Source organism: Somniosus microcephalus, chromosome 11, assembly GCF_052327205.1.
Source record: "Somniosus microcephalus isolate GS21.2 chromosome 11, FLI_Smic_1.0, whole genome shotgun sequence".
NCBI classification, from domain to species: Eukaryota; Metazoa; Chordata; class Chondrichthyes; order Squaliformes; family Somniosidae; genus Somniosus; species Somniosus microcephalus.
The window spans coordinates 26,664,697-26,687,699 of NC_140997.1; the positions used below are offsets into that span (position 1 = coordinate 26,664,697).

The 23,003-nt window shown below is 45.0% G+C and overlaps 2 protein-coding genes across 2 annotated transcripts in view; one reads left to right on the forward strand and one right to left on the reverse strand.

The window, feature by feature from the left end:
- tex2l (testis expressed 2, like) overlaps positions 1-6,052 on the forward strand; it is a 155,276-nt gene extending 149,224 nt beyond the window's left edge. The window contains exons 11-12 of the mRNA XM_086000390.1: positions 2,032-2,152; positions 3,253-6,052. Of these exons, the coding sequence (XP_085856516.1) occupies positions 2,032-2,152; positions 3,253-3,390 (259 nt within the window). The 3' untranslated portion in view covers positions 3,391-6,052. The remainder of the gene's footprint in view (positions 1-2,031; positions 2,153-3,252) is intronic.
- Positions 6,053-11,371: 5,319 nt separating this feature from the next.
- The window catches only part of LOC147110414 (large ribosomal subunit protein uL3-like), a 37,471-nt gene continuing 25,839 nt past the window's right edge, over positions 11,372-23,003 (reverse strand). Inside the window, exons 6-10 of the mRNA XM_086000391.1 lie at positions 21,891-22,051; positions 19,478-19,579; positions 16,339-16,434; positions 14,462-14,581; positions 11,372-11,504 (exon numbers count right to left, since the gene is read on the reverse strand). Of these exons, the coding sequence (XP_085856517.1) occupies positions 11,448-11,504; positions 14,462-14,581; positions 16,339-16,434; positions 19,478-19,579; positions 21,891-22,051 (536 nt within the window). The 3' untranslated portion in view covers positions 11,372-11,447. The remainder of the gene's footprint in view (positions 11,505-14,461; positions 14,582-16,338; positions 16,435-19,477; positions 19,580-21,890; positions 22,052-23,003) is intronic.

The window sequence follows — 23,003 nt, forward strand, 5'->3', positions numbered from 1 at the left end:
ACTGAAGAACAGGGGAGAACATTTTTCACTTTAATTTGATGTCCAAGCTACAATAAAGAAAGATTTTTTTTTTTAATGTTCTTCCCAATTAATCAAAACTGACCTACTTGAATTACTTCCTGCAGTGGCAGACTAGAGCCAAAGGGGAATTCACGAGTATAAACAACCTCAATCAGTGCTCAGTTTTGTCAAACAAGATTTGACGCAATTAGATTCAGATCCTAGGCAGTTTATTTGTCTAATTATCTCTTATTACTCAGAAATCAATCACTTCTTTTTAACAATGCAGCTCACCGGGCCAATTTAAATTCATCATCAATATGCAATGCTCCCATGCAGAAGTGTGTATTATCCTTTGCCTGCTCTCAAGCTAAAACATGCTATTCCAACATAAGGGCCATCACATTCGACCTGTCCTCATTAAACTTCCAAATGTGCATATCTTCCAAGAGTTGTTTAATAGCGAGCTCAAATCTTGGCCAATTCCCCCTCCCCCCCCCCCCCCCCTCTAGCCCAGGGATGCTGAGGCTAATTGTATTACCCCTCCTGGCATCCCACAAACATGACAAACAAACCTAAGCGACTTGGTCTGTATGGCAAAGTGCCACACGTGGCAGTTCCTCACTAACTGAGAAAATCGGCCACAACGCTGAGGCTTAGGTTGATGTTGATACCTGCTACATTGAAGCATGAAGACGGGGATGATTTATGAACCATTTTGTCTGATTTAGCACACAGATCCAAATGTTAGAGCTATGTGTATACTTAGCACTGTTTCCTAATCATTTCTTGACCTTATACTTTGGTCCATGCAGGCCAGAAGTAGACAGTTTGTGCACATTTTTCCCTTCCCTTCTGTGATGTAAATATAATGGAATGGACACTGTGGAACAATAAACACTGGACAATGGACAAGTAGGGACAGTGGACTGTATATTACCATCTCTGTTCTCGTGCTCAAATTGAACCAGGGCCCCTCTCCATTAATAAAAATGTTGCATGTTTTGATTGCAAGTTTAAATGTGAGGTTCTGAGGTTATTCTTACTACAAATGAATCTGCTTTTTTTAAGAAGTGAAGTCCTAATAGTCAAGGGATCGAGCGGCAGCATGTTGGCATATGGAACTCCATTAATTCAGCTTCTGAAAGGTGTTCATGCTTAGTTAATTCAGTAATAGGAGGAAAAAATGTGGTTGGCATCATTAGAGAGAGAGAGAGAGAGATACAGATTTCCACTTGGCAACAGCCGGTGTTCGCAACCAACCGGCCTTGGATATGTTTATAAAAGAATGTTTAGATGAGAAATGTTATGATAAGAATGTCTAGAGACTAGAAGGGTTATGCTTACCACAGCAAGGCCACAGTGTTTTTACATGCATCTAACATTATTGATGCATGTTGAAGAAAATGCCAGTTCCAGTTTGATAAGAAAACAGTGCATAAATATAAGCTTTTTCCTTTGTTCAAGGAGCACGAGAAGGGACCCATGCCTAGGTTTGCGTGTCTATCTGTGACTATACTCAGCTTGTAAATTGCTATGTATGGTGAAGTTAAAGAATAAAATGACTATAACCGGAAGACTGAATTCGTTACTACTCAAGTGAACAACAGAACACTGTTTTAAAACAACTCTGTGATATTACTGGGACAGGGGTAGCCCATTCATATCATTTATTTTGCCGCATTAGATCAGAATGGGAGTCCCAATACCACAACATTTAAGAATAAGAGTTGTGTTTTACTGAAAAAAGGACACAAGCTGGACTCGGGGCGACATTACAGCAAAATGCAAGCATTTGAGAATTAGCTGCTTATCTGTTTACAAGTTATGAGTGACTTTTCACTATTGGAGAACAAATATGTTTTCACACCTCTTATTAGTAATGAAATAACTATACAAAAATAATAGGGGCTGAACATGACTGTCTTTGCATAGACAGTATAACTACATCCTAAAACAAGATCATCGAATGGGTTGAGAAACTTAATGGGAAAAAAGGACACTAATACTAGCTGTGTTTCTTGTAATTAGGTACAGTTTCCGGACTCCTCCTCGACTGGAATTTAAGGTGCGGCCCAAGCTGGGCGAACGGGAGGTGACCTTCACACATGTGACTGAGTGGATTGAGAAGAAATTGCAGCACGAGTTCCAGGTAGGAAGGAATCAGAAGGCATTCCCATCTGTTAACAGGAATTTGACATTTTAACAGTCTGAGGACTTGAGTGGCATTTGAAATCATATAATCATAATTCTGCCTTTTCTCAGTAGAGCCCACTTATCACCACTTCATCACTTCTTTGAGGGATCAACGTATCTCAAACTGAATTGTGCCACCGTAGGAAGTAACTTTTCCTCGTGGACTACAAGTGGGGAGAAAGCTTTTATGCCACATGTTAATTCAGTCTTTTTCAATGCTTTTCTGCCTATAAGATCCTGCTCACATTACATTTATTCACCCATGTCTTAGGTCAAAATTTTGGAAACTAATTCTAAGCGTGAATGGGGTGGCAACTGAGGACAGTGAGCAACTGCCAATGTATCAGGCCGACTGAGAGCCTCAGTAATATCACCACTAGAGAAAGAGTGCTAGGTTTTTGGAAAAACAAAAAAAGTTTTAGCTTAATTCACACTGCAGTAATTCCCCAGGTCTAAATTATTCAATCCACATTTAATCTCCTTATCAGGTGATTTTCTGATACTTTTCATGACATATGAAAGAACTCATGGTTATTAAATTGTGAAAATGATGTAGAAAGTTAGCTTACAGAAGAGAAAGGAGATAATTGAAAGGTAAACTATGATGGGCCAATGGACTTGTAGTACAGAAACAAGGAAACATAGAAGATAGGAGCGGGAGTAAGCCATTCAGCCCCTCGAGCCCGCTCCGCCATTTAATGAGATCATGGCTGATCATCCAAATTCAGTACCCTGTCCCTGCTTTCTCCCCATATCCCTTGATCCCTTTAGCCTCAAGAACTATATCCACCTCCTTCTTGAATATATTTAATGAATTGGCCTCTACTGCCTTCTGTGGTAGAGAATTCCATAGGTTTACCACTCTCTGGGTGAAGAAATTCCTCCTCATCTCAGTCCTAAATGGCTTACCCCTTATCCTTAGACTGTGACCCCTGGTTCTGGACTCCCCCGCCATCGGGACCATCCTTCCTGCATCTAGTTTGTAGTAAGATGCATGTACCATGAATTGAAGTTCGCTTTCTGTAATCCTAATGCAGTCTACCTTTTTAATTACAGAAAGTTTTTGTGATGCCAAACATGGACGATATCTATATTCCTATCATGCACTCTGGCCTTGATAAGCCAGACCAGTCGAGGCAATCTCCAGAGGAAGTCACCAGAGAAGCCTCCTTTGACTCTGCCGACAGATTCTAAGAACTGGTTCCTGGAAATAGAAAAGTTTGGGGGAAAGGTGATTTATTTTTTCCCCACTGAAGTCTACCAAGAAAACTGGATTGTTTTCCCCTCTCCCCAGTATGCTCGCAAATTGCAAATGGAGGACCAAATCTGATCGAATTGGCTCCTTTTTGAATTTGTGCCCCCTTTGGTGCATATTCTTTGGTAATGATTGAGCTGTGTGTGGGTGTGAATGGTTCCTCCATTCGTAGCATTCAAAATGTATTGTGAGGCACTAAATATAGAATTAGCACTTGGAGCATCCAAGTTTATTCTAGAAGACTTCCACTGTGCATTTTCCTACCTGAAATGTCTCCCTTTTCCTCCTTCTGCTCCTGACAGTGGTGATTCATGCTGGGGGTCCAGTGCCGTGGGTACCAGAGACCCTTCAGCACTTAGGTGAGGTGTCTGTTTTACACGTGTCACAGTAGGCAGTGAGTATTGATAGTTCATTCGCAGACTGGCTGATGCGTTTCCTACATTACCACAGTGACTACACTTCAAAGGTACTTCATTGGTTATAAAGCACTTTGGGACGTCCTGAGGAGGTGAAAGGCTCTATATAAATGCAAGGCTTTCTTTTTCATTCAAACATGGAGAGCTTCATAGCTGAGCCTGATTCTGTCTTCACCCAGCACCCGCACACATACACTTTCCAACAGAAGTCACTGGATGGCAATCAAGGGTGGGAAGTGGAACCCTCGATTGTTTATCCTTCCCTGAGCTGGATATTTTATAGTCAACATTCAGGAATTGGTGCAGATAGTTGGTATTTTTATTGTTTTGGTTTGCACAGTCTCAACTTATTTACCCTGCTATGGATGTCTTTAAATAAAAAAGTTTTCACACAAGGAAAAGGGGAAGAATTATTTCTTAAAATCTATAAACTTAATTGCAAAATTTAATGAATTTTTGCTAAATTTATAGATTTCAGAGGACAATTTATTTAATACAACGACCGTCCTTCTGTACAGAATAAAATTACACGAAAATCCTTCCCCCCTGTTCCATACACAAAGGGCAGCACTTTAACTTCCCCTGCCCAGTTTCTGTTGGGTGGGGGGCATTACCTGCTTCATCCCTGATTTGTGATTTTAAAATGCCTGTTTTCTCAGGTGTCTAAAGCCCCTGTCGAAGTTAGCTGGGAGCCTCATACATTGATGCAAATTTATGCAACGCTATTATGTCAATAAGACCCCGGCGCCATCTTAACTAGGAAGTTAGCAGGCGCACCTACAGCAAGAGGCTAGTCAGACTATCGAAAGAGGCCTAGTAAGCTAGGTTTTAAACTTTCCTTTTTGGGGCCAGGAGGATTAGGAGTTCTCCCCTGGGCCCCACAAGTCGGCCTTCCCTGCCCAGACTCTTCACCCCCCCCCCCACCGCCATTCTCCAAATCACTGAATGCCCAGAACTCCCGCTCCGCCCTCCCCCCATTCCTGCATCCGCACTTACTTTGGGCGGCTTGACTTTCTACCACTTCCCCTCCGCTTTTCCTGTTGTTTGCCATTAAAATCTCCCGGCCACTCGCTAGGCCACTTTCCAGCCCAGGAGTTCAAAGTCCCACCCAAACTCCAATCTCTCTCATATCCCGAGTGGTGGTGTGTATATGCTGCAAAAGAGAAAATGATTTTTATTTTTGGCAGCTGGGTGTGCACCATGCATGGGAACCCAAAAACATGCTTCAGAACCTCAAAACCAAACTACTGAGCAATCCACTACAGTAGGGCACCCTCTCTCGCCAAATGGACGTACTCCACTTACAGAAGCCCAGAGAATTTAAGCGCAAAGTTGATAAGAGGCAAAGCCGAGAGAACCTCAAGCGCTGATGCAGCTTAAACAACCAAAATCCCGCAGCTTACCAGTACAAAAGATTATCTTGCAGCGAAGTGAGAAGAATCCTCTCACTAGGATCTACGGATTGCTGGCTGGGTATGGAAGAGTGTGACTCCCATCAAATCCAGCTGCAAAATCGCTCTGACCCCCACCCCCCCCGCCCCCCAGACTAAAAGATCTGCTCGGCTGCACACATTTCTATTTCACGGCAGATATAAGAGCCCAGTGGCAACGGGAATTTACCAGAACTCGTGAAGCACAGTTTATGCTTTGTTCAATTGGAACGGCTCAAGCTCAGATAAGCTCAGATTTGGTGGCGGGATTTGTGCTCATTCTAAAACACTGTGCGTATTTATCAAAAATGTCTGCATGAGAAATGACCTGCAAGAGAGTCAGTGTGCGGGGGCTACTTTTGAAATGATCGTCTACCCTAAATATTCATGTAACGATTCATAATAATTTATTGGACAGCTTCTTCGGTTACAAAGGATAGAAAAGTGATATTGTAAACCCTTTGAATTTTTGGTACAAACTGAAAACACTTTCCCTCTTTTATTCATGCATGTTACGGTATTCGTACAAAGAAATGTGTTGCCTATTCATCATGTCTTGTTTATTGAGGCTTGGGTGTAATAAGCCACCGTGTTAAGTGCAATAATCCTGATTAATGTCACTAGTACAGTAATAGTGTGTTTTCTTTTTAAAGAATTCTCTTTGTATTAGTGGTCTATCGCCAGAAGGCATTCATGTAAAGAAAGATGCATGTGGTATTTTTTAAATAAAGCAAAAATATATAGTTACCCCTGCAGACTGTGAATTTCAAAAGGTTCATTGTGTGGTACTGGAGCAAACTTATTTACTGGTGTTACTGATGCCTAGGAAATTTTGCAGTTCTGTGCGGCCTCTTCCTAAATGAACCTGTCATTATTACATACAACATATTGCACTGGCAAGGGTTCATTATGGCAATACTTTCATAGGTGGGAAAGGCACGTAACAAATGTACACAGCAAGTATTAATGAGTTACAATGGAATGGAATGCAATTAAACAGATTCATTTCATAGCATAAGAATTGCTGGACAAAAATAGACCAAGGTTCATGTTGTTCACTTTCTACCATCCTAGGATTCGCAAGATACAACAATAATGGAGTTGTTGACTAATCAATGGCAATTAATCTTTATCAATTAGTCTACAATGGACCCAGGCATGACACAAAGAAAACCCCATTAATGGAGAGCTTTGGGAACCAGAGGTCCAAAGTCAACTGTTGCTCCTAAGAATACAACACTTACCGCATGTCATGTCTCAAATTACTCATATACTGTATCCCAAAATGTTCACGGAGATGAAGTTTACCCATTCACCTAAGTGAAAGTGAAGATGCTCATTAACCACTATAGTTTATAGAGCGGTTTCACTCAAATTGAGCAAATATGTGTGAGCTTAACTTCTATAGGTTTGGCATTCTCTCAAGCTATAGTACAGACATGATAGGAGACTGAACAGCCCTCCTCATACACCGCAGCCTGGGGTACAATGAAACTGATGTCTTGGGTGCTACCTGCGGCCTGGAGTATGTACCAAAGTTTACCTGGAATGAGGACCTATGTCTGTCTACTGTCCACCACGGTCTTTCCCACCTTGGGAGCTATTCAGGAGACCTCTTCCATTTGGAAACAACAAGCCACTCCTTGGGGACATCAATGCAAAATATCCCGTGTGAGATCCATCCAGTCCATTAACACTTAAGGCAAATAATTACTGGACATAACTGAGGATCTGGGCTTCAGCATCCTCAAACCCACAGAGTCCATTTATCACAGAAGCAGCTTCAACTCCCAAGACATGTTTGGCTATGCCATTGTAACACCAGATGTGGCCCAACAGCTCCTCAGATCCAAGGGTGGGGAAGTGACCATCTGTCAGTCCTGCTGAACCTCCCAACGTGCTTCTAACCGTCCAGAACATAAGGCTGGGATTACAGACGGGCTCACTGGGCTGCCTCATTCAGCAGAAAACATCACCCACCTAAATTCTGCAAAACCTCTGATGACCGAGAGCTGGTCAGTGCACAGCTGACCGGTGCACTAATGGGAGCAGCAAAAATGGCAAACGGATGAAAAAGGGATCCTGGCAGTAGAGCTGCTGTGATACCCTGACACATCACGGGTAATTCGGACAAAATAAAAGATTGAGGAGGTACACCATTAAAACGTGGCTCAGGGAGACAAAAACATAACTTAACCGACTGCCAACCACTCCTCAGAACCAATGCTGAAAAGCAGTGGGACTTTTTCTTCAAAAGTGTTGAAGGAGAACAAAATCCCAACTAATTCTGGTATTGATTAAATTGGCACTGTATGAATGCAATGTGTTGCCTCAAACTCTCAGAGAAACAGCTCAGAGCCTGAGAAAGAAGCAGAGTGAAGCAGCATGCCATGGGCTATAACAGAACGGCAGGCTTAGAGAGAAAGCCGAGTTCTTCAGAATCCCCTCTCCACTGTCCACACCAACCAAATCACAAGGGATTTTACAGTACTGTATCTGGGAAAAGGAAGTGAAAAAGAAAAAAAAAAGAAAGACTTGCATTTATATAGCGCCTTTCACGACCACCGGGCGTCTCAAAGCGCTTTACAGCCAATGAAGTGGAGTCACTGTTGTAATGTGGGAAACGTGGCAGCCAATTTGCGCACAGCAAGCTCCCACAACGCCTGACCAAATGATAATGACCAAATAGTCTGTTTTTGTTATGTTGGTTGAGGGATGAATATTGGCCAGGACACCGGGGATAACTCCCCTGCTCTTCTTTGAAATAGTGCCATGGGATCTTTTCCATCCACCTGTGAGAGCAGGCGGGGCCTCGGTTTAACGTCTCATCCAAAAGATGGCACCTCCGACAGTGCAGCACTCCCTCGAGTGTCAGACTAGCTTTATGCGATGGGGTCCCTGGAGTGGGACTTGAACCCACAACCTTCAGACTCAGTGGATCATTATATCCATACACCCAGAGGGCTCACAATTGGACCGGCCTGGCTGATGCCCTGGCGGAGATGTCATCCATGTGCCATGCCCAAGCCATATTCTTCTGGAAAGTTGTGCCCAGGGCATTTTGCTTTCTGCTGGTCTTGATTGGCTTTGACCTCAAGCTACAACTTTCTTGTGTTTCTTTTATGGTTCTCTAGACACCTGAAAGAGCAAAAATGGACAGGCGTTATGGAAGCTGCTATATTGGTAAAGGTGGCTTTGCAGGCGGCCACCTGAAACAAGCATTAGGCCCCTTACATATATCAATGAGAGGTCTAATGTCTCTTTCAAGCCCACTTTCAAAAAAGTGGTTTTGATCAGCTCAGGATTCTTAAGCGGTCGCAGCGACCTAAGCAGTGAAGGTCACCAAAAGATACTTTATGTACGAGCCAAGAGGAGCAGAAGTGCTTCCTTGACTCTACAGTCCTTATGATTGCCGCTCCAAACTCCGTTCTGGGCCTTACCTTCAGGCTCTACTTTAATGAAATGCCCGAGCTGCCTGTGGAGGCATGACAGGCACAGCACCTCACGCAAGGAATGTTAATGAGGCCCGAGGACCAATTTAGGGACGGCTATGGGCCTCCCGGTTGGGGCTCGTAAACGGGCCATATCCAATTTTCACCCACCCATCTCTCTCTCTCTCACATCGCCACACATTACCAGCTTTTTTTATTTTGCTGTCCATATCTGTAAAGAGGTGTATCTTGGGACATTGTTTACATTAAGAGCGCTTTATGCTGGTGTTGGTCTAAAGTGTAGGACGCCCAAGGGTAAGCGAGTACTTGAAGTGAAGTTATGACATTAATGCATCATCAGTTGTGTGCCATCCTGTTCCTTGGGGGACTCCCTTTACATTTTGAGCACATTCTGTAAGAGGTCCAGTGGTCCAACACTTTAGTATAGTAATGTACTGCTCAAGAAGAGACTGAATTCTGTTATCTGCATTACAAAAGACTCTGAATCACAAAATCATAGAGCACAGAAGGACATTTGGCCCATCGTGACTCTACCGGCTCTTTGGTAAAGCTATCCAATTAGTCCCACTCCCCTGGTCTTTCCCCATAGCCCTGCAATTTTTTTTTTCAAGTATATCTCCGATTCCCTTTTAAAGTTACCACTGTATCTGCTTCCACACCCTTTCAGCCAGTGGTTATGGCTTTTATAAAATTTTGTCATTCTTCCACAGATTTCCCAGAATACAACGAAAAAACTGTAATTCAATCAGCTCCGCTAATATCGCTAAGGTTTAATGACGGTGTCAGCTGTGGCTCAGTGGGTAGCACACTTGCCTCTGCGTCAGAAGGTTGTGGGTTTAAGTCCCACTCCAGGGACTTGAGTGAGTAATTATACTATAAACCAAGGACTAACGCTCCAGTGCAGTGCTGAGGGAGTGCTGCACTGTCGGAGGTGCCGTCTTTTGGATGAGACGTTAAACCAAGACCCCGTCTGCCCTCTCAGGCGGACGTAAAAGATCCCATGGCACTATTTCGAAGAAGAGCAGGGGAGTTACCCCTGGTGTCCTGGCCAATATTTGTCCCTCAACCAACATAACAAAAAACAGATTATCTCATCATTATCATATTGCTGTATGTGGGAGCTTGCTGTGCGCAAATTGGCTGCCGCATTTCCCGCATTACAACAGTGACTCCACTTTAAAAAAAAAAGTACTTAATTGGCTGTAAAGCGCTTTGAGACATCTGGTGGCCGTGAAAGGCGCTATATAAATGCAATCTTTCTTTCTTCTATTTGTATAAGATGTACACATGTATGTGGGCACCATTCAATAACCAATAAATGCGCCACAGAGGTTAAAAGCAACACAACTTATCAGTGTTAAAGTCAAGCCATGTTGAGTGTTTTCTCAACTGGCACTTCAGCGCAGCACTGAGGGGGGGCAGCATTGTTATGCCATTTTTCACAGAAGTCATTCAACTGAGGTCCCATCTGCCTATTCTTGGTGGTTCAGTTGGATTGTAAAAGATTCCACAGCGTTATTCCTGGTCAACATTCCTCCCCTCCAGCAACAGCGCCAGAACCAGATTAAGTGGTCACTTGTCCGTTATATTACTGATTAAAGGATTTTGGAAGACTGACAAAAATTTGAAATAGAGATTGAAACGAAACTACTTCGAGGAATAAAACAACATTACCCGGAGCAAACTGAATTCTTTAGATGATTAGGATGGCTGGGCGTGAGTAATGATGCTATAAATTAATCTACGAATTCAGTTATTAAACCGCAACAACAGGGCAAGTAGAGCTGAAATTACTCTGAGTAAACACTGCCATCGCTGCAGGTTAACAGTACCGTGACTCCTGGGCGGGTACAGGACGTTATTTGGCACCGTCTCTCTAACGTGTTTCAGAAGTCAAATGGGGGCCGATCTTCAACATCCGCCTGAAACAGGCGTGAAGTCAGCGGAGCGGCCCAAAACCAGCTCCTCTTGACCCAACAACATTTTTAATTTCCTCGGCTGCTTTTGAAGACCACTGGTTAGGCTGTTCAACACCTGGTACGAATAGGCGGAGCAAGGCCAGCACGCACTCTGTCCACTTGTACCTGAAAAATTGCAATTGGGGTCCTACAACTGGCGTAGGGCGCAGATTTGCATATTTAAGAAACCTTACGCCCAAAACAGGCCGGCAGGCTGCTCGGCCCTTTACAGGCCCACCTGAAAAGTACATTAGACAGGCCTTGGAATGACGAAAGTGCCCCTTCCCCCTGCTGGCTGCCTGCTTCTCGAGTAAGGAATGGGTGACTGACATGTTGAAAATTGCCCCCAGGGAGACAACAGACTGCAAAAGAGAGAACAGTTGAGGCTTGCAGCTACCACTACTAGTTATTCGGTGTGTGTGTGGGGATAGCAATGAAAGCTAAACTGCATTACCTAAAATTGCTTTCAGCTTTAAAATTGCTTATTTTTTGTCATATTATTAAATATTACAGAAAGTAGAAATATGTAGTGCGTTGATTATTTCATCACTTGACAGTATTTCCTGAATAAAGTCTCATTTTGTTTTATTTTCATGTGAAGTGCTGCCGCCGTATATGAAGCAATAAAGACAAAGTAACGAGTCACTTAATAAAAAACAGAGACTGAGCATCAAATGATTTTTTATTATCAGCTTTGTGAGCAATTCAGTGACAGACACGGTTCTTCATATCTGTAGCTGTTAAGAATCGATCGGGACACTGGCTTTCCCTTGCAACAAATCTTTCTTGAGTGGCCCCTGAATAAAGAGAATAATGATTGAATTTTAAATGATTTGCCTCCTATTCTGATCTCCAATGTACAGCATTAACTTATCTTCAATACTATAGCATACCATGCAGAATGTGGTTTCCACATTTTTTAATTCAAAAATGATTACTATGTACTCTGTTTAAATAAAATAGTCCCTCACAAATTAAATCTGGTGAGATCAGATCAGTTCTTCTTCTTCCTAGGCAGCCCCTCGGAACCGAGGATGACTTGCTTCCACACTAAAACTGAGCTCTCAGGTGACTGATGAGTCCAATGCGGGACCTACAGTCTCTGTCACAGGTGGGGCAGACGGTGGTTGAAGGGGCGGGTGGGTGGGGTGCTTGGGTTGATGTGCACTCCTTCCACTATTTGCGCTTGCCTTCCGCTTGCTCCCGGCGAAGAGATTCGAGGTGTTCGGCACCTTCCCGGATGCTTCTCCTCCACTTAGTGCAGTCTTGGACCAGGGATTCCCAAGTGTCGGTGGGGATGTTGCACTTTTTCAAGGAGGCTTTGAGGGTGTTTCAACATATACACTGCACCAGTTATGACTATATACTAAAAAAATTATTATGGATAAATATACTTGAAATATCCAAAATTCATCTCATATTGCTATGGTGAGGTCCCTCCTTGATAATTATTTGATTTTCACCATTTTCTCCTCTTTATAACATCCCTATCTCCAGCAAGCCATGCCTAATCCCAAGCCCTGTCACATCCATCATCTCTGCAGCACATTTTGACTCTGGGGTAGATCCTGACTTTGTGCGATAGTGCAAAGCAGGTGATAGCAAATCGGCAGCCCGTTTTAAATCTCTCCCGATTTGTAATCCCGCGGACTTCAATGGAAAATCGGGAGAGATGTAAAACATAGAAACATAGAAGATAGGAGCAGGAGTAGGCCATTCGGCCCCTCGAGCCTGCTCCGCCATTCAATGGCTGATCATCCAAATTCAGTACCCTGTCCCTGCCTTCTCCCCATATCCCTTGATCCCTTTAGCCTCAAGAAATATATCTAACTCCTTCTTGAATATATTTAATGAATTGGTCTCTACTGCCTTCTGTGGTAGAGAATTCCACAGGTTCACCACTCTCTGGGTGAAGAAATTCCTCCTCATCTCTGTCCTAAATGGCTTACCCCTTATCCTTAGACTCTGACCCCTGGTTCTGGACTCCCCGGCCATCGGGAACATCCTTCCTGCATCTAGTCTGTCTAGTCCCGTTAGAATTTTATAAGTTTCAATGAGATCCCCTCTCATTCTTCTAAACTCCAGCGAGTATAAGCCCAATCGACCCAATCGCTCCTCATACATCATTCCTGCCATCCCAGGTATCAGTCTGGTGAATCTTCGCTGCACTCCCTCCATGGCAAGAACATCCTTCCTCAGATAAGGCGACCAAAACTGCACACAATACTCAAGATGTGGTCTCACCAAGGCCCTGTACAATTGCAGCAAGACATCCTTTTTCCTGTACTCGAATCCGCTCGCTACGAGGGCCAACATACCATTTGCCTTCTTAATTGCCTGCTGCACCTGCATGCTTACCTTCAGCGACTGGTGCACAAGGACACCCAGGTCTCGTTGCACTTCCCCTTCTCCCAATCTATTGCCGTTCAGATAATAATCTGCCTTCCTGTTTTTGCCACCAAAGTGGATAACCTCGCATTTATCCACATTATACTGCATCTGCCATGCATCTGCCCAATCACCCAACCTGTCCAAATCATACTGGAGTTTCTCGGCATCCTCCTCACAGCACACATGCCCACCCAGCTTTGTGTTGTCCGCAAACTTAGATCATTAATATATTGTGAATAGCTGGGGTCCTAGGACCGATCCCTGCGGTACCCCACTAGTCACTGCCTGCCACTCGGAAAAAGACCCGTTTATTCCAACTCTTTGCTTCCTGTCTGCCAACCAGTTCTCTATCCAAGTCAGTACCTTGCCCCCAATCCCAGTTACATCCTCCAAAAATTCCAGTAGATTAGTCAAGCACGATTTACCTTTTGTAAATCCATGTTGACTTTGTCCGATCCTGTCACTGTTTTCCAAGTGCTCTGCTATTACATCTTTTATAATGGACTCTAGCATTTTCCCCACTACCGATGTCAGGCTTACCGGTTTATAATTCCCGTTTTCTCTCTACCACCTTTTTTGAATAGTGGGGTAACATTAGCTACCCTCCAATCCATGGGAACTGTTCCAGAATCTATAGAATTTTGGAAGATGACCAGCAATGCATCTAATATTTCTAGGGCCATTTCCTTAAGTATCCTAGGATGTAGATTATCAGGCCCTGGGGATTTATCAGCCTTCAATCCCGTCAATTTCCCTAACACCATTTCCCTACAAATACTGATTTCTTTCAGTTCCTCCCTCTCATTAGACCCTATGTTCCCCGACATCTCTGGGAGGTTATTTGTGTCCTCCTTTGTGAAGACAGAACCAAAGTATGTATTTAATTGGTCTGCCATTTCTTTGTTCCCCATTCTAAATTCCCCTGATTCTGACTGCAAGGGACCTATGCTTGACTTCACCAATCTTTTTCTCTTCACATATCTATAGAAGCTTTTACAGTCAGTTTTTATGTTCCCTGAAAGCTTACTCTCATACTCTATTTTCCACCTCTTAATTAATCCCTTTGTCCTCCTTTGCTGAATCCTAAACTGCTCCCAATCCTCAGGTTTACTGCTTTTTCTAGCCAATTCATATGTCCTCTCCTTGGATCTCATGCTATTCCTAATTTCCCTTATTAGCCACGGTTGAGTCACCTTTTTTGTTTTATTTTTATGCCAAACAGGGATGAACAAATTCTGTAGTTCATCCATGCGATCTTTAAATGGGCTGCCGAATCACTATCATCTGTTTTACATGATCGCACAAAGATAAAATCTACCCCACGGAGTTCAAACTATATTGTAGGGCTCTTCAGCGAGCTTACCATGAAAGCTCTCTTCTCCTCGGGCGTCTGGAAGTGTCCGTAGCCAAATTTGGAAGTTGTGTCAATGAACTTGAGCTCAATTGATTCAACATCACTCCGTTTAGTGTGAACCAGAAGAGACTGTAATAGAAAAGTAGACATCAACCCTGAATATACATTTTTCAGCTACACCAGAATTGTTATGTAAAATAATAGAATCATACGAACATACGAATTAGGAGCAGGAGTAGGCCACTTGGCCCCTCGAGCCTGCTCCGCCATTCAATAAGATAATGGCTGATCTGATTACTCCACATTCCCGCCTACCCCCGATAATCTTTCACCCACTTGCTTATCAAGAATCATGAATGCATTTAGAATGTTAAGTGGCAACAATATACAATTAACTAAACGCCAATGCTCAGTGATGTTATTCCTTCTGTACTTTACATAGACCGCCAGCCATGTAATTGCTGAGGTATTTTACCTGTTCTTATGACTCCCGTGTTGTCCTCTCCGATGATTCCATGGAAATCTCATGCTTTGTTCAAGGACGTAAATTTTCCCTTTTTAAACTCACTGGCCTAGAAATTGGATTGTGCTGTGCCTGTTTTACCGCCCCCCCATATTGGTTACAGCTCCTCTATAGGTATCATGGGCGTGTCAAAGCCTTTGCATATGCAAATCGGGGGCCTAACACTTGCTTAAGGCCCCCTTTGTAAAATTCGATTGGGTATGACCACAGCGTGCATACAGCGGTCAGTTTCTTCAGGCGCTTAGCAGCCAAACTAAAGTGATGGAATACTCTCCACTTGCCTGGATGAGTGCAGCTCCAACAACACTCAAGAAGCTCGACACCATCCAGGACAAAGCAGCCCGCTTGATTGGCACCCCATCCACCACCTTAAACATTCACTCCCTCCACCACCGGCGTACCGTGGCTGCAGTGTGTACCATCTACAAGATGCACTGCAGCAACTCGCCAAGGCTTCTTCGCCAGCACCTCCCAAACCCGCGACCTCTACCACCCTGAAGAACAAGGGCAGCTGGTGCATGGGAACACCATCACCTCCAAGTTCCCCTCCAAGTCACACACCATCCTGACTTAGAAGTATATCGCCGATCCTTCATTATTCGCTGGGTCAAAATCCTGGAACTTCCTACCTAACAGCACTGTGGGAGTACCATCACCACACGGACTGCAGCGGTTCAAGAAGGCAGTTCACCACCATCTTCTCAAGGGCAATAAGGGATGGGCAATTAATGCTGGCCTCACCAGCGACGCCCACATCTCATAAACGAATAAAAAGAAACAACAGTCCTTAAAGATACCGCTGGAGGCTGCCACCTGAAAGGGTAAGATTGAACTTTTATTATTTACCTTATTGTGGAGCCGGGAGGAGATTAAGTCCGTGGACCAGTGCTGCCTACCACATTGCCCCCTCCTGATTACCTTCACCACCCACCCCGCCTTCCTTCAGCTCCCTTCCCGAGCTCTCCTAAGTACCTCAGGTGGCTCCCAAGCCAGCCGATCTTGCTGCCCATCCCCCACCACCCCCCCGACCGGGACCGCGAGCTGCCGCCTGGGCCGTGACTGGCGCCCGCAGCTCGCCAGTACTATCCGAATGAGGCCGGTGGACCAATTTGCTGTGGTCCTTCCACTGAGCACCTGCAGTGTGCGCTGCACCAGGATCACGCCCCGATTCAGGTCCAATCCAATTTCTGGGCCGCTGTTCCCATCCATCATGCAAAGAATTATTTTGATAATGCGCATTCGGTGCTTAGGAATAGACTGAGAAAAATTCAGTGACGGGAAAATGTTCCAAATGTGCCAGCAAAATTAGAAATGCTCATTCTCCCACCACATTGCCAAACATACACTGAAGAGGATGCTGTACCTTTCTGAGTGTAAGCACACGCTTCTTTGTTCCAAGAACACATCCTTTTACCATAACATAGTCATTGTTCACTTCACCATAATGTGGAAACCCACCCTAGAACAAAAAAAATCAACTGTATCATCATCCATTTTGTTTAAAGCACAAGAATAGACCAGTAACTTAAACCTAAATATTGCAACAACATTATTGGATAGTGTCTGTGTTTGTGAACGGTACAGTTGATAAAATCTAAATTGCAAATGCCCATTGATTGAATTAGCCGTACAGTGTTTGAACCTGGTACTCGACAGAGCATAAGGTAATACTAACGGACTGTTATAAACATGATTGACAGACAAAGGAATCAGCATTGATAGCATGAGAGCAGCTTTCAGTTAGTTGAACATTCAAAGCAAAATGAACTGTTGATTCACACAACTCTCCCATTAAACTGTAATCCATTTATATCTCTTTATGCACCCTTAACGGTGAGATGTTGAATCAGTTGGGCAGGGATGTAGGCAATGTCGGCAAGCCAGTATTTATTGCCCATCCCTAGTTGCGCCGAGGATATTAAGTGCCAACCACATGGTTTGGGATGTAAGTCACATGTAGGCCAGATCGAGTAGGGGTGGCATGTTCCCTCTTCTCTGGAGGACATTAGTGTGCCAGATGGTGAGTTCCCAATCTTAGCTGAGCGATGAAACAGAGGATGTGCTTAAAAGAGGTAACGGTCCCCTTTGAAAGCGAGAGATGCTAGATCAAACAACCCTGATACATCAAGAGAGATTAGGGCAGAAAATGGAAAAACATCAGACTGGTACAGCAGGTGGGGTTCTTCTGCAGCTGGGGTTAAAGCACACTGTTGGGCAGAGGAGAGGTAGCTTCACTTTGCATCGAATGTGAACATTTACCTGACCTGAGAGTGCTTCATATTGGCACTGGTACAAACAATGGAATCTTCCATTTACCAGCACCGACATCTCCCAGCTGGAGAAGCACAAAATCCACCCCTTTACTGTCAGTAATATTAACGGATGACATTCCATTATTTTAACACAGGTGTTAGACCATTTATTTTACTGTTGCAAATAATAAATTTTAGGCCATTGTTATTGTGCATGCTGTTAGATTATTATAATAATAATTGCACGTACAGTGTGTATTGTTTGTTTACACACACATTAATACAACTGTATTGTCTGTATCTATGGACACAGTATTTAGTGGCCATCCAATTACAGATACAATGGCTGCGATTTTCCCTACCTTGGCCAGTCTGTGGCGGGTGAGGTCAGTGGCGGGTCGCGGCCTCGCTGCTGGCTCCATCCCAGCCTCTGACATGACTTTCCCCTGATTGGGTGTGTTAAGCCCGCCCAGCGCGTTTCCCGGTCCAATTGAAGGAAGCGGGTCTGATGACATCTCTTGATGATGCGTCATCAGCCGGTTTCCTTAAAGGGGCCATGCGCAAATTTACTTAGACAGTTGTGCTGTCAGTGTTCTACAGCATTGAGGTGCTACAAACACTGACAAGAAACTGCACAGAGGTGCACGGCTGCACCCAGGCTCTCCCATGACAACACACAGGGAGGTTCCCTTCCCTTCCAATGGGCAGAAGAGGCCTCCCCAGGAGACCAACGCAGCCTGGCTGCACATTGCACAGGAGGGAACAAGCAGGGATGTGGTCAGGAGGACAAGGCTGCAGTGCCGTAAACCTTTCAATGATCTCAATAATCACGAAACGTTACTGCAAAGCCACACTCAACCTCCTCCTGCTGTGCCACTCATCACATCCCCATCACTCTGCCTTCTCTACCCTACTCCTGCACATCCTTACTCACACCAACTTATCTTGCACCTCCAACCATCCCTCTCTATCTAAATTATCACTACCCCATCTCACTAGCTACCACGTACACTCACCCTCATCCTAGCCCAAACATACCAACTAACAACACACAAGGGTAGGTACTTGTGTGTTTTAGCCAATATTCATGTGAAGTTTCTGTTAATGTGCTGTCAAATATTGAAATCTTTATTTTCAACACTTTGCGTTCTTGGACAGATATGTGTACACCTTTGGAAGTGGCTTAGTGAGTTGCAGTGAATGGTGTGACATAACGGTACCCCCGCAATGCTGATGAGTGTAAAAGGAATGGCTTGGATATTGTCGGGATGCTTTATGTTGTAGGTGTGGGGTGGTGCCAACCTGGCGCATCATATGGCAGCCAAGGTGTACAGCGTCAAGTGAAGTAAATCTGGCCATGGTGAAACCATTCCTAGTGTCCCGGGCAACAATGTGCTCGGGTGTTGATGACCTCTGTCCTGTGCAGCACCAGCTCATTGCGGAGAAGGTTGCTATTGTTGTTGGTGCTGCTGGTGTGCCTGGTGATACTGGTGTTGGGGCTGATTGTCGTTAGATTCTGAGAACCAAGGTGAGAGAGTAGAAACCATACCCATGCTGATGGAATAGATGGCAGGTGAGGTTGAGATGACAGAAGCGATCTGTCAATGGTGAGAGAGGTTGTTCCATTGAGGTGACACTGGACAGAGAGTTTGCTCCAAACACTTGCAACCTGCATAAAGCTCAATCTGTCTTCCAAATGGAGTGAGCAACAGCCTCTGAGCTTGGAAAATAAACAGCTGTGAGATGGGAGCTTTTATAGCACATTTCAAGCTGTCAAGTAATGAGATGATTCCATGGCCATTCAACTCCCGCCCAGCTTAACAGACGTGATCCCTGAGCAGCGTGGACCCCGTTGGCGAACTGGGAAAGTATAAAGGTGAGCTCAAAATTGTTGTTAATCCTCTGTTAACAAGGTCATAATAACCTGAATTGCCTCCCCCACCGCTGCGTGTCTGGTCTGCTCAGCGCTGACAAACTCAACATTTGGTAAAGGCGCGTGGTGGCGGGTTGACAGCAGGGTCCTGATCCGCTGTCAAAAAAAATCACTTTCCCACCCGACCCACCACCGATTGCACCCGCTGACCCCCTGGAAAAGTCCTCCCCCCCCAATATTGCTGAGAAATGAAGTGGTCCAAGTGAAAGAGCTCAGGATGGTGTGTAAGGAGGACAGTGACCATTTTACTGGACCTCCAATTTGCCAATTTGCAGATATCTGCTCTATTACAAGTGAGATTGTTCAAAGTGACTCACCATTGGAGTGATGCTCTTATCAGTCATATCGTAATGAGTGGAAGCGTTATTTTTCATAACTTTGCCATCTTCTATGTGGATACCTTGTCCAATGCGATATATCTGGTGGAAAAACATTCAGGTGGTTTTTACAATTAACAATGTGCCCATTAATCTAGGCTGACACTCAGCGCAGTGCTGAGGGATCATCGGAGGTGCTGCCTCTGGGACGAGGCATAAAACCAAGGCCCCATCTACCTCTTCACGTGGACTTAAAAGAGCCCATGGCACTATTCAAGGAAGAGCAAGATGGTCTCGCCATATTTGATGGGCCGAATGGCCTCCTTCTGTGCCGTTCTGACTCTATTTAGGCCAGCGTCCCATCTTAATAACACCAGCAAAAACATTTCAGCTGCTCATTTGTCTCATTTGCATTTGTAGATTTTGCTATGCACAAAACTGGCTGCCATGTTTGTCTACATAACATTAGTGCAAGTGATTTTATTTATTTTTATTTACTCTATAACAAATGCATGCAGGCTTCTAAATTTGGTTTCATGCTTCTTGTGGTATCTACGGATGGGCATTAAAAGAATTTACCTCTTTTTTTTTAAGACTTTAAGGAAAAAGTAGCCCGCCTGGCAATAATTAGGATTAGAGGCAGTTTCAAACCAGGAAATGCATTGGCCTGACCTGCAGCCCAGCCCTTACATGGATCAGCTGGGACACTGCAGGATTTCACTAAGTCAAAAATGAAAAGATGGAATGAAGAGACAATTCTAAACATGTAGCCCAAAGAGCTGTTTTTGAAAATAAAACAGCCAGGGGTGTTCAAAGTGTGGTCCTTTGATCATTTGTAACAAAGCAAGCAGGTGCTATGTTCACCTTCAGTGCCTGTGGGTTAAGGCAGTAAAAATTGGCCTGCGTTCCTGCACCTTCTCATTATCTGCCGACCTTCCTAGAAGTGCACACGTGGACATAAGGCGAGGACCGGATTTTTGCTTAGGGCTCTTGCTGTCGGGGCTCACGCGTGATCAATGCACGCTTAGGTGGGGAATCGGGATGGGCTGTAAGTTTGGAATTACATCACTGAAACTTCAAAGGCCCCCAAAATAGTTCAGAATTTGCCAAAAGATTTTAAACTTTTTCGTACGCAGCAAGCCTTCAGGCCCTTATAACGTGCCTAACTTTGAAATGACCCACATACATGAACTCGTTCAGACGTTTTGCAAACTGCAAAGCAAAAAGTGTTGATTGCTTCTCCCACTTGGTCTCCCTATAACCGTTGTTATGCAGCCTCTGCAGTGGTGTAATTTTGATGTGGTTCATTACTGTACCATGGTGACATGTTCCAATAGAGCAAAACACGTGTGCATGATTGTGCTGCTGTTTGGAAGACATGGAATTAAATAATTGAAAAGCGATTCAGAACGGCATGGAAGTTCTATTTTGTCAGAAGCTTAAAGGGGTAAGAATTTAACGCTGAAAATGTGGGGCTGGAGTTTATAACGGTGGTGGAGGAAGGAAAATGGACAGGAAGTCCTACTACCAGGTGCCCACCGCTGAAATCAACACCTCAGATTTTTCTCCCTCTTACCCAAACAAAGAACTCATCCACCCGACCCTTGGCAGACCCACCACATTTAAATGATGGCAGAGCAGGGGCAGAGCTGGGGAAACTGCCCATTTCCCTACCTCCCCAGTGGAGTAACACCGAGCCAAGCCAATGCCAGAAGAGAGGTGGAGGTACATGCAGGGGCAGCACTGGAAAGACTGCCGAAGACACTGATGGACGGAGAAGGTCTGGTAGCAGCCACCTCTCCCCTCCCTCCTGCCCAAAGGTGCCCGTGGCCCATGCAGAGCCTTGTGGAGGAATGGACCCCTTTTACTGCTGCCTCCATCTCCTTTTGGCAGTGCAGCGGGTGTCCCACTGCAGCATCGGTGGATTTTCCTTCCTTGCAGTGACAGGCTCCCTTTGTGTAGTAACGTGGTAGCGTTCTCGGTGGGAGCCCACCCTGCACCTTGAATTAAGTCTGATCCAGGTAAATGGGTGAGGCACATAGGAGAAGCGGGCAGAAGTCCCACCTGACCCACCTCCAGCGGTTAAAAACACCCCAGAGGGAAACCCAGCCTGTAATGACTTAAATCCCAATGTACAGTGGAACCTCAGTAATCTCACTTTTGGGGTGTGGTGGGGGAGGAGGTGGGGAATCTCACGTGAGTTGTCTTATCCTGAGTGCAGCTCTGGGAGTTTGAGCACGGAAAAGCTAGCATAGGATGGGGGAAGGTTTCCTCTGTTTGCTATTGGTAATGAAACAGTTAACAGCGTCTTTAGAATTTACAATTGGATGTGAAGTATATAAAATGGAGAAGGTCTTCCCGCGCAAAGTCTAAAGCTGTAAGGTGCACCTGCCCTGTGCATTTGAAGTATTACCTTCTTATTGGTCTCTGTACGGTGGAAGTAACCCTTTTGCCCTGCGCGGGCAATAGTGTACCCAACTCGAGCTGGATGCCAGGCCCCAATGCAAGCGACCTTTCGCAAACCTTTGTGGGTCTTCCGTGGCAGCTTTTTGGTGTGCCAGCGGGAGGTGACACCTGTGAATAAACAAGAAATAAATTGAGATTTTTTTCGAGTTACATTTCCAATCAATATTGGAATATTTTGCAGCAAATCTACTGAACGTGTGTCTGTTATTAAGTAAACTTGATAGCTTATATAATAATAAAAGAAAGAAAGAAAGACTTGCATTTCTATAGCGCCTTTCACAACCACTGGACGTCCCAAAGTGCTTTACAGTCAATTAAGTGCTTTTGAAATGGAGTCACTCTTGTATTGTAGAAATCTCCTGTCTTTACATACAATAATTCTACATCCAACCCCATCGATCCCATCTACTGTTTCAAAAATTTCAACCGTGTTTCTCTACACCCCATAGCGTTGCTTTTTTTAAGTGTTTCCCCAGCTCAGTCATGTAAAATCTGCAACCTTCCGGGAATCCAATCCACTTCCTCAGTGTCTTATCCTAAGTATGGGAGTGGGAGGAGGCTCGTGTGGCGCATAAAAACACCAGCACGGACCAGTCAGGCTGGATAACAGAAGAACAGAAGAACATAAGAAATAGGAGCAGGAGTGGGCCATACAGCCCCTCGAGCCTGCTCCGCCATACGGCCCCTCGAGCCTGCTCCGCCATACGGCCCCTTGAGCCTGCTCCGCCATACGGCCCCTTGAGCCTGCTCCGCCATACGGCCCCTTGAGCCTGCTCCGCCATATGGCCCCTCGAGCCTGCTCCGCCATACGGCCCCTCCAGCCTGCTCCGCCATACGGCCCCTCCAGCCTGCTCCGCCATACGGCCCCTCGAGCCTGCTCCGCCATACGGCCCCTCGAGCCTGCTCTGCCATACGGCCCCTCCAGCCTGCTCCGCCATACGGCCCCTCCAGCCTGCTCCGCCATACGGCCCCTCCAGCCTGCTCCGCCATACTGCCCCTCGAGCCTGCTCCGCCATACGGCCCCTCCAGCCTGCTCCGCCATACGGCCCCTCCAGCCTGC